Below are 12,638 nucleotides of genomic sequence, written 5' to 3'. Positions count from 1 at the left end.
TTCTCCCTGCATCTGTGTGGGTTTCCTCCAGGTGTTCCAGTTTCCTCTCACAGTCCAAAGATGTGCAGGTTATGAGGACTGGTCATGCTAAATTGACTCTAGGTCAGGGGGATTAACAGGGTAAATGTGTGGGGTTATGGGGATAGAGGCTGGGTGGGATTCTGGTCAGTACAGACTCAATAGGCCAAAAAGCCTCCTTCTGAGTTGTAGGGATTCTGATATTATCACCGTTATTTTACCTTTGCAGGAATTATAAAACTTGATGAAAAAAAGTTATTGGTGTCAAGAAATGTCCCAAGGAATCTAAACTTCTAAGATTTGATTTCCCTGGAAAACATTGGAAGCTTTCTTCTACTCTCCTACCCCGACCACTCCACTCCACCTCTCCATGGGTGCATTACTGAATAAATGTGCCATGATTTTATGTTGCAATCAAATGATAGCCTGTCTGTGGATATCAAAAAGCAATACAGTTAATGTATCAAATTGTACTGATGAAGAAAGTTGCTTTCAGTATTATTTGTTTCCGTGCTTTCTTTTCACATAATTCTTTCCATTTCCTGAGTCACATTGCGCACCTTATCCAGAATGGCGGAGCAGGAATGGGCTGTTCAGCCCTTCGAGCCTGCTCAACCATTCAATAAGATCATGGTTGATCTGGTTGTGGTCTCAACTCCATTTTGCCGTCTGCCCCTCATCACCCTTGATTCCCTTTGTCTATCAAAAACCTGCCTAACTCTGCCGTGAATAAATTCAATGACCTAGCTTCCACTGCTTTCTGAGGAGAGAATTCCAAATACTTGAGAGAACCATACTCTCCTCATCTCCGTCTTAAGAGGCAGACCTCTTATTCTTAAACTGTGTTCCCTGGTCATAATTTCTCCCACAAGTGGAAACATCCTCCTGACACTTTCCCCATCAAATCCTGTAAGAATCTTATATGTTTCAATAAGATCACTACTCATTCTTCTAAACTTCAATGGGTATGGGCCCTACTTATTCGACCTTACTTCATAAGGCAAGCCCCTCTCATCCCAGGAACGTGTGAACTTTTCTGAACTACTTCCAACACAATTATATCGTATTTTTCAAATAAGGAGACCAAAGCTGTACTCAGTTCATCACGATATGGTCTCAGCCACGTCTTGTCCAACTGCAGTAAAATATCGCTACTTTTATATTCCATTTCCATTGCAGTAAAGGCAAATATTATATTTGTCTTCCTAATCACTATTCTTTCCACGGCTTTCTTCCAAGTTCAGTAAAAATGCATTAGCGGGAGATGTTTGAAGTTGGGGTCAAAAGCAAATGTTAGAGGCTGTTTGACAAAAGGTTTATGCTGTACTGAGCTGTCCCTTTTCTCGGCCTTGGAAAATCTGATAGCGATGCTGATTAAAAAAATTACAGGAAAATATCCTGTTCTTCAGCATTAACGTCACTCACCTTGTTGCGATGGCCTAGTGGCATTATCGCTGGACTATTAATCCAAAAACCCAGCTAATGTTCTAGGGACCTGAGTTCGAATCCTGCCATGGCAGAAGGTGAAATTTGAATTCAGTAAAAAAAATCTGGAATTAAGAACCAACTCAATAAACCATTGTTGAGAAAACCCATCTGGTTCACTAATGTCCTTTAGGGAAGGAAGTCCGCCGTCCTTACCAAGGCCACACTTGGAATACTGTGTGCAATTCTGGTCACCCTATCATAGAAAGGACATTATTAAACTAGAAAGAGTGCAGAAAAGATTTACTAGGATGCTGCTGGGACTTGATGGATTGAGTTGTAAGGAGAGGCTGGATAGACTGGGACCTTTTTCTCTGGAGCATAGGAGACTGAGGGGTGACCTTATAGAGGTCTCTAAAATAATGAGGGGCAAAGACAAGGTAGGTAGTCAATATCTTTCCCAAAGGTAGGGGAGTCTAAAGCTAGAGGGCATAGGTATAAGGTGAGAGGGGAGAGATACAAAAGTGTACAGAGGGGCAATTTTTTCACACAGAGGGTGGTGAGTGTCTAGAACAAGCTGCCAGAGATAGTAGTTGAGGCGGGTACAATTTTATCTTTTAAAAACCATTTAGATAGTTACATGGATACGATGGGTATAGAGGGATATGGGCCAAATGCAGGCAATTGGGATTAGTTTAGGAGTTTTAAAAAAAGGGCGGCATGGACAAGTTGAGCCAAAGGGCCTGTTTCCATGCTGTAAACTTCAGTGAGTCTATGACCTGGTCTGGCCTACATGTGACCCCCAGAGCCACAGAAATGTGGTTAGCTCTCAGCTGCCCTCAAATAGTCTAGTAAGCCACTCAGTTCACCACCACCTTCTCAAGGGCAACTCGGATTGGGCAATAAACATTGGCCTAGACAGTGACATCCATGTCCCATGAATGAACATTAAAAAAAACTTTCAAAAACCAATTACGGGATCCTGTTGCAGTACTGAACATTGAGTCAGGCCCAGCAGGGTATAAGGTATACAATGCCATTTGACTTACAGCATCACTGCAAACCTTTCCATTTACGCTGAATAAAAGTTAGATTAATGTTACTGGCTAATGTTTTAGCTTCAACTAAACGCCACTCGTACTTAGCTAAAATAACATAAAACATTTTACAATTCTTCAAATATTTGATACATTTCACCGTTTTCAAAGAATTGCCAAAAGGCAGCTATTGATAATTACATGAACATGTTCATAATTGTAGGAGAACAGATTGTCTTAAAATGACACATTTTCAGAAGTCTACTTCTGCACACGCTCTAGCAAGGTCATGTATACTGTTGAGAGTGAAAATGCAGGCAAATGTATTTCAGGTGTCACAGTATAGCTAACTGAATCCTTCATTGATCTTGGTGAATAAGCAAAAACTGCTATAGTTCCAGAATTTATCAGTCTAAGTAACTCATCTGTATTACTCTGCTACAAAATTAATTTATCTTAGTTACCTTGTGTTACAGAGAGTCCTCAGTTCCCTCCATATTCACTAAGTTAATGAATAACAGTAAGCAGGGAGTAGAAGGGTAACTAGATACAAAGGCAGCCAATCACACTGAAGAAATGCCCAGATGCTTTAGTTCAGGGGATCAATTTTAACACAACATATGGTAAATATTCCACACCGTGTCCACTGACATCCCACATTTGTCATTCTAACTGACAAATATGCTGAGGAAACTTAATGTATGTCTGGCAGCCTAAGATACAAAATAAATAACCCTTCCAGTCAGCTAAGTTTAGTGCACTGCATTCCATCCGACAAGAAACAAGACTATGCGGGTCTTAACAATTTGTTGAAAAAAGTGACTATGAATTCAATCTTGCCACAGTCATGCACATGCAAAGCAAGTTAGAAAATCTTGGCATCACAGAAACGTATTCCCTCCAAATCATTTAAAATGGATATATTTCTTTCTATGCTGTCAACAAACACATCAGGCTTCAAGTATAAGATACCTTTATATTCTATCTCCAATTAAATTTCTGAGAAATTAGACGAGTCATAGCAACTGGTAGCCAGTCGACCACCGATAAGGAAACTGAATCACCAATATAGTCAAAAGCAGAATTTAACAGTCAATTACACTTTAACCACACCTCAAAAAAGTCTTCAGTTTTGACTTCAGTTTTGTGCATAGATGTTAACCATTTTCTATCAGGCAGTTGTTTCATAACGCAGTGATAAAACTGTTATGAATGGGAGAACAAATCAATGTTGTTATATTTGAAAAGATTGATTGCTTTTTTTATATATGTTTTTCAGAGTGCAAGGAGTTAAGCAGAAATTAATGCTCATTGCACTGGACCAATCAATCAGTGGGTAATCTGGTGGCAACCCCACTACAGTTTTCCAGGCCCATCTGGCCTGATTTAATACCATTCAGGCAGTTACCTGGTTGGTGAGTAGAAATCAGTGGCTGGAATTTTCCCAAAATGCCTTCTTCGCCATCTTAACTACCTGGAACCAGTGAAACTGGAAGATTCTGACAGCAGGAGGGGCCAGAAAATTCCACCCAGTGTCTTCAGGATGGATGTTCCAACGCCGAGACCAATCAGAAGCCAACTGCTATCCTGCATTGCAGTGCCATCTAGAGCAGTGGCTACTACCGGTACTGCAGCAGGCCTCAGATGTAGGATTATTGTTGGAATACTGGATGAAAGGCATGTGATGACGGCCCCAGCAAGGGGAATCAATTTAATATTCAGGCATGGGTCTTCAGATAGTGTGGCCCTCGCTGCTGGCTGGTCAGTACAAGCTGCCTAAGTCAGAAGGAATTCTCTCCATCAAGCCACAGTCATACTCCCAGGATTTATCTGGTGTGTTGTCCACAAGGCATGATCCCTGCCCACTACTTACGTAATACCAGTGGTAAAGTAATGGGGTCTCAACCCCACATCTTACCACCTAATTATATGGCTCCCCCAACCCCAGTGCCCAGCCTACCTCTGGTGGATGACATTAAATTCAGCCCATTGTTTCTGCAGAAAGCTACAAAGAGGACCAGTTTATATAGTATAGGATAATTACAGTTACACCGAAGCTTTAACATTGGTAACATGCACTGCAGACATGTGCCTACAGGAAACCACTCAAAATCACCCCGATATTTTGGCCTTGGAGGGAGTGCAGAGGAGGTTTACTAGGCTGATACCGGAGTTGAGGGGGTTGAGCTATGAGGAGAGGCTGAATAAACTGGGCTTGTACTCGTTAGAGTTTAGAAGAATGAGGGGAGATCTCATTGAGACGTATAAGATGATGAATGGGTCGGATAGGATAGAGGTGGAGAGACTCTTCCCGCTCAAAAAAGACAGTAGGACTAGGGGGCACAGCCTCAAGATAAAAGGGGGGCGGTTTAGAACAGAGTTGAGGAGGAACTTCTTCACTCAAAGGGTGGTGAATCTCTGGAATTCTCTGCCCGTTGAAGTGGTGGAGGCTGCCTCGCTAAATATTTTTAAGACGTGGGTTGATGGGTTTTTGATAAGAGAGGGGATTAAGGGTTATGGGGAGAAAGCGGGAAAGTGGAACTGAGCCACAACAGATCAGCCATGATCTTATTGAATGGCGGGGCAGGCTCGAAGGGCTAGATGGCCTACTCCTGCTCCTATTTCTTATGTTCTTATGTTCTTATGAAATTCATTTCACTCAAAGAGCTTACAATTGATGGAGATCTGGACTATCTAATTAGTTTACGATAGAGTCAGACTTATCTCAGAAGCAGAAGGACAATGTTTTGACTTACAATGGACCCAGACTGGTACATTTGGGTGTACAAAAATAACTGCTTAAAATTTTTTGAAGCATTGAGCAGTACATTATTGTAATATATTGGATTTCTAAAGGTTTATAACTTAGATAAAGATATTCAGAGTGTGGCATACTAGCCAGGTTAGTAACTGAGTTTGTTTAATGAAAGGATTTAAAAGCTAACAGGACAGTCCTGTATTTTGATTTGCAGCCACTTGTATATTCATAGGCCAGCACAGCCAAGTGATCACAACTCTCAGACTTTTGGGTAAGATTATCTGTCTAAAGCAGAACTTCAAAGAGCATAAAAAGATTGTGAACATAATTAGAAGCTGGCAGGTTTAACATAAACACAGTTGGAAGTAAGATGCTGACATAATGGGAGTGAAATTCACCTTGGTCGGTATGACACTGAATCCGCAGGCTATTTTACTTCCTGCCTGAATTTTTGTTTCCATTGAAATGGACAAGTTTACACTTCCCCATGTTGAACTGTTTCCCCCATAATCTTCTCCACTCATTTAGCCAATTCATGTCCTTTTGGAACTTCTTGCTTCCTTCTACATATGATTATATGCATTTAACATTATTTCGCTTGTAAACATAGACATGAAACTCTTTCTTTATCCAAGGCAACATCTGCAGAGAAAAGCTGTTGCCCCAGTACTGATCCCTATAAAACACAACTTGTAACATCCCACATATCAGAATATATTTTCTTCATTCTCTAACACCTTCCAATCTATTGCCCAAGGTGTAACAAGAGTTGTCAGTTCACTATTACCAATTTTACATTACTGCCCATAACTAGTTTCACTCCCTATAGCTTTATTCACATTGAACCCATGAATGACAATATAATTTGTAAAAACACAGCTTCTAAACATATAATCAACCAAAATTGTTGAGTTATAAATATTTGATCAGGAAACAGCCACTACAAGCATTCAAAAACCTCAAAAATACCAAATTTAAAGTTTATTTATAAGTCACAAGTAGTTTACATTAGCACTGCAATGAAGTTACTATGAAAGTTCCCTAGTTGCCACATGCCAGTGTCGAGTACACTGAGGGAGAATTTTGCATGGCCAATGCAACTTGTCAGTGCGTCTTTTGGACTATGGGAGGAAACCAGAGCACCCAGAGGAAACCCACACAGACATGGGGAGTACATGCAGACTCTGCACAACAGTGACCCAAACTGGAATCAAAGCTGGGTCCCTAGCACTGTGAGGCAGCAGTGCTAACCATTGTACCATTGTGCCACCCCAGCATCATATTTAATTTGAGCACTTTATATCAGGAACTTGGGAGCAGAGATAGGCCATTCAGGCTTTCGAGCTTGCTCTGCCATCCAGTAAGATCATGGCTGATCCAGTTGTGGTCTCAACTCCAGTTCACTTTTTGACCTAACAACTGACCTAACTCTGTCTTGAATAACTTCAATGACTCAGCCTCCACTGCTCTCTGAGGAAGATAATTCTACAGACTAACAACCCCAAAGAAAATCTCTTCATCTCTGTCTTAAACAGTGGACGTTTCATTCTGAAATTGTGTTCCCTAGTACTAGTCTCTCCCGCAAGTGGAAACATCCAGTACAATATTACACAATTATGTGTGCACAATGTTACCACTACTGAAAAGACTTAGTGCAACTTACAATACAAACAAAGCCTCCCACCCACAGAGAAAATAGCCACCCCTCATGACCTGGGAAATCCCTTTGTAAGATTATTTCTAACTCTGAGCAGGTACTCTGTTCAAGTCCAACAAAAGTAAAAGTTAGGGTGACGCATAAAAAGACAGGAAATCCTGAAATTACTCAGCAAGCCTGGTAGCATCTGTGGAGATAGAAACAGAGTTAGAGAGATCATCGATCTGAAATGTTAATTGTTTCTCTTTCCACGGTTGCTTCCAGACCCACTGAGCCTTTTCAACCACCTTCTGTTTTTCTTTCAGATTTCCAGCATCTGCAGTATTTTGCTTTGTAGGATATAGTATCCACAGAATCCATAGAATCACTACAGTGCCGAAGTAGGCCACTCAGCCCATTAACTTTGCACCGACTCTCTGAAAGAACATCTTACCCAAGCCCAACCTCCTAATGCTGGAATCCCATTGTTCATAAGAACATAAGAAATAGGAGCAGGAGTAGGCCAACTAGCCCTTCGAGCCTGCCCCGCCATTCAATAAGATCATGGCTCATCTGTCGTGGCTCAGTTCCACATTCCCGCCCTCTCCCCATAACCCTTAATCCCCTCTCTTATCAAAAACCCATCAACCCGCGTCTTAAAAATATTTAGCGAGGCAGCCTCCACCACTTCAATGGGCAGAGAATTCCAGAGATTCACCACCCTTTGAGTGAAGAAGTTCCTCCTCAACTCTGTTCTAAACCGCCCCCCCTTTATCTTGAGGCTGTGCCCCCTAGTCCTACTATCCTTTCTCAGCAGGAAGAGTCTCTCCACCTCTATCCTATCCATCCCATTCATCATCTTATACGTCTCAATGAGATCTCCCCTCATTCTTCTAAACTCTAACGAGTACAAGCCTAATCTATTCAGCCTCTCCTCATAGCTCAACCCCCTCAACTCCAGCATCAGCCTAGTAAACCTCCTCTGCACTCCCTCCAAGGCTAAAATATCTTTGCGTAAGTACGGCGCCCAAAACTGCACACAGTACTCCAGCTGCGGCCTCACCAATGCCCTATACAGCCGCAGCAAGACCTCCCTACTTTTATATTCAATCCCCCTCGCGATGAAGGCCAGCATCCCATTCGCCTTCCTGACCACCTGCTGCACCTGCAAGCTGGGTTTTTGCGACTCATGCACAAGGACCCCGAGGTCCCTCTGCACCGTCGCCTGCTGCAGTTTTTTTCCACGTAAGTAATAATCCTTCCTACCATTATTCCTACCAAAGTGGACCACCTCGCACTTACCAACATTAAATTCCATTTGCCATTTCCTGGCCCATTCGCCCAGCCTATCTAGATCCTTCTGTAGACTCTCCCCACCCTCCGCACAATTTGCCTTTCCACCAATTTTGGTGTCATCAGCAAATTTCGACACCCTACACTCGGTTCCCTCCTCCAGATCATCTATATAAATGGTAAATAGCTGAGGCCCCAGCACCGACCCCTGGGGCACTCCACTAGTCACCATCCGCCAATCCGAATAGCACCCATTTACCCCCACTCTCTGCCTCCTATTTGACAACCAGTCCTCTATCCACGCTAACACCCTACCCCCAACTCCATGCCCCCTGACCTTCTGTAATAACCTCTTGTGAGGTACCTTGTCAAACGCCTTCTGAAAATCTAGAAAGACCACATCCACCGGCTCTCCTCTATCCACCGCCCTAGACACATCCTCATAGAACTCCAGTAAATTTGTCAGACACGACTTCCCTTTAAGGAAACCGTGCTGCGTCTGCTCTATCAAGCAGTTCCCCTCAAGATGCCTCGCTATTTCCTCCTTGATGACGGATTCTAACATTTTACCTACAACAGACGTTAAACTAACAGGCCTATAATTCCCCGCCTTTTGCCTGGCACCCTTCTTAAACAACGGCGTAACATTAGCCACTTTCCAATCTTCCGGCACTTCCCCGGAATCCAGCGATGTCTGGAAAATCCACTGTGGCTCATCCACCCAACAGTTTTGGACACTAAGGGACAATTTAGCATGGTCAATCCATCTAATCTGCACATCTTTGGACTGTAGGAAGAAACCAGAGCAAGCGGAGTAAACCCACACAGACAAGGCGAGAACATACAAACTCCACGCAGACAAGTTACCCAAAGCTGGAATTGAACCTGGGTTCTTAGTATGTGAGGTAGCACTGTACCACCCATCTGATCTTTCAAAAACCTTGCTGTCAGGAAAATGAAATATATGCATGTAACTGATTAAAGTTAAAATCCAAAATGGTAAATTTGGTAAAAATTTGGTAAAACTTAAGTCTTTGCATTAAATGCCCCTAAATCAAAGACAAAGGAAATGCAGACACAGAGCTATTCCTTAAAGTGCATAAAATAAGAAGGTGGTGTGTTTTGTCTTAATTCTAAGTCTCAAGTAAGGCAGGCAATGAGCTTTTCCTCTTCTACCCTGCCCTTTGACTAAGAAAAATAAACCCAGTATTTGTTCCACTTCCACGGTCACTGGGATTCAAGTTGTCCATACTTTTGCTCAAGTTTATCTATTGGTCGAACAGCAAATATATCAGTCTTTGGAAGTATAGACAAAGAGTGAATGACATCAACACTGAATTCTGACTATCATCAGCTTTTTAATAAAAGGAAATTTGCAAGGCTGCTACTTACCACAACCGAAGAGCTGCTACTCTCCTTCTTAGAGACAGCTGCTTGATACATGGCCAATCGGTCTTTAAGTGGGATATTCTCCTGGATATCAAGAGGCACGGTTTCAGCCTGGCTAGGCTTATCAGATATGGCAGTAGCTGAAAATGAGAACACAACTGGATTTCAGGACTTTATAATGGTTGCTCATTAGACTTACGATGCAAGGCACTCCTTATATTATCATGAATCATAATGCTAACTCTCACCTCCCATCCCTTCTCCATTTGGGGACAGGATAGAATGAGCTTTAGGGAAGGAAATCTGCCATCCTTACCTGGTCTGGCCTACATGTAACTCCAGAGCCACAGAAATGTGGTTGATGCTCAACTGCCCTCCAAGGGCAACTAGGGAAGGGCAATAAATGCTGGCCAGCCAGCGCTGCCCATGTCCCACAAATGAATGAATGAATTAAAAGTTTAAAAATCCAAAAAGACAGGTGACTCATTTTCTTCTAATTACCCAAGTTCCTTGAAAATAGCTGAGTTGTCTTTTAGGTTAAGTGTCTAACGGTTCTCATTCTGTGCATGTTTTGCAGGACTCAACAAAAATACCTTGAAGCAACCAAACGTGGAAGATTATGATGTCAAGAAAGAGCAGGCATTGGGACCTACTGTGCTTTCAAGTTGAAACAGAAAATGGCCTGCCATTATTGTCATGTGCTGGGGCTGGGAGGAGACCCTATTAATGGAAAAAATAGCAACATGGAAGTAGATTTAATACAATCTGTCAACCTTCCTGTAGCTAGGAAATTATTTTATACATCCCCAAATGTTTTTGTATCTATTGGTGAGACTCTATGCAAAATATATGTTGTAAAAGTAATTTTGAAAATGTTAGAGCAGAACGTTAGAACATAAGAAATAGGAGCAGGAGTAGGCCATCTAGCCCTTCGAGCCTGTCCCGCCATTCAATAAGATCATGGCTGATCTGAAGTGGATCAGTTCCACTTTCCCGCTTTCTCCCCATAACCCTTAATTCCCTTGTCTATCAGAAATCTATCTACCCATGACTTAAACATATTCAGCGAGGTAGCCTCCACAACTTCAAAAGGCAGATAATTCCAGAGATTCACCACCCTTTGAGTGAAGAAGTTCCTCCTCAACTCCGTTCTAAACATCCCCCCCCCTTATTTTGAGGCTGTGCCCTTTAGTTCTGCTATCCTTTCTAAGCGGGAAGAATTTCTCTACCTCTACCCTATCTCGCCCCTTCATTATCGTGTAAGTCTGTATAAGATCCCCCCTCAGCCTTCTAAACTCTAACGAGTACAGACCCAGTCTATTCAATCTGTCTTCATAAGCTAACCCCCTCATCTCCAGTATCAGCCTGGTGAACCTTCTCTGTACTTCCTCCAAGGCCAATATATCTTTTCTCAAATGCGGGGACCAAAACTGCACACAGTACTCCAGTTGCGGCCTCACCAGTGCCCTGTACAGTTGCAGCAAGACCTCCCTGCTTTTATATTCTATCCCCCTCACTATAAAGGCCAGCATTCCATTCACTATAAAGGCCAACATTCCATTCACTGACCAAAGTAAGGCTGACCAAAGTAGTTATATAAATAGAGATGGTGTTAGTAGATTTGTTCAGAGTTTATCATGATAATTCTTGGATATTTCTTTCTATCTGCCTAGTTGTTTAATGTCACATACATCAAAAACCTACTGAACAGAAACCACGGAAACCTGTTACTTAGCAGGTGCTACAATGAATGTCATCACTACGTTAGAATTTTTTAGTTTTGCCAAAGCCCACAGATTTTCCACTACCAAACTATTTGCTACCGGACATGTTGCTGACCACAACATTCTCAAGTACAAGTGAGGCCAGCAAGCCCAAGGACTGGTGTGAAACACTTCAAAAATATTCCCTCCAGACTTGTCCATTTGACCTTGGAGGCACAGTTGAAAATTTTCTGATGTTATATCATGTTTACCTGGCACGTATTCCAGTAAAACACGTTTGTAAACAGCCAAACAATGACTGAATCATAATCTAATTTTTGAGTCTCTGCTGGTGGTAAGGTTTCTCACACACTCCCCAAACTGCATTAAACCCAATTTTGGATCAACGTGTAGTCACCTAACTTTGAGGAGAGGCATGGACCAGGCTGCTGTCTCTCCAGATTATGCTATACCTATCTCATCTAGTCCCTGACAAGGGGTATCAGAAGATAGACAGTGTAGAAAGTGTAGCTCCATATATTAGATGTAGTTTTTTTAAAATCAAGCTTCATACACAATTTCAGTTATTTAAACTTTATCAAGACAGGGGTGAAAATGAATTATGAAAGGAAGTCAAAGGCAACCCATGGTGGAGGCATGGTGAATTTGGTGAATTTGATAAACTCAAATTCACCAACAATATCTGGATTTTAACTTTAATCCTGTAGGCAATTGTATTAGTAGTGGTTTAAATTGATACATATATGCATTAGATGGATGTGAGGAGGATTGTCAGTTTGGCACTTCACAGCATTCTCCAGGGGGAGCGCTCAGGCATCATTCATGGCAGCAGGTTACAAGCAGGTTCAGTGCTATACATAAACCTCCAGTCCTTTGACTAGATGGAGAAGGACACACAACCCACCTCTACCATGTGTTCTGCAGATGGCAAAAATGGTTGCTTACTGAAAATTAGATCTCTGATCCTCCCCTAAAAACTTGTGCATTTGCCAGCCTCAGAATTGTGCATCATCAACGTACATAGAATTGGAAATTTCAGGTAATTTTAGAGAAACTAAAAAGCAATTATATTACAGGATGCTGTTTGTAATAGTTCTGTACTTTTCTACTTATGTGTGTGAGTGAATGAGGGTGTTTTGGATGGCATTTCTATGAGGAGATTGTCCTTAAACAGCAAACACGGCAGGCTGTGTATGAGTCATTCAAAACATTATTTCAAGGACAGCATCCTTACATCATTTTGTGGAACCCAATGCAATCAATCATTCACCTTCAATCCCGTCATCTTGCCAGTCAATGGAAAATGCAATCCTATAAATAGCAGTAGGGATATTTGGAAACTTCTGAAGATGTGTAAA

At 42.0% G+C, this 12,638-nt stretch overlaps 1 protein-coding gene across 5 annotated transcripts in view; it reads right to left on the bottom strand.

The window, feature by feature from the left end:
* The window catches only part of xirp2b (xin actin binding repeat containing 2b), a 122,488-nt gene that overhangs the window by 37,217 nt on the left and 72,633 nt on the right, over nucleotides 1-12,638 (bottom strand). For all 5 annotated transcript variants that reach the window (XM_080199196.1, XM_080199197.1, XM_080199199.1 and 2 more), the window contains one exon: nucleotides 9,560-9,696. In XM_080199196.1, coding sequence (XP_080055322.1) covers nucleotides 9,560-9,696 — 137 coding nt within the window. The remainder of the gene's footprint in view (nucleotides 1-9,559; nucleotides 9,697-12,638) is intronic.

The sequence above is a fragment of the Carcharhinus amblyrhynchos genome, chromosome 11, assembly GCF_965287045.1.
Source record: "Carcharhinus amblyrhynchos chromosome 11, sCarAmb.v2.hapA, whole genome shotgun sequence".
In the NCBI taxonomy this organism is placed as follows: Eukaryota; Metazoa; Chordata; class Chondrichthyes; order Carcharhiniformes; family Carcharhinidae; genus Carcharhinus; species Carcharhinus amblyrhynchos.
The sequence above is the reverse complement of the archived record's forward strand: the minus strand, read 5'-3'. Positions and strand labels throughout refer to the sequence as shown.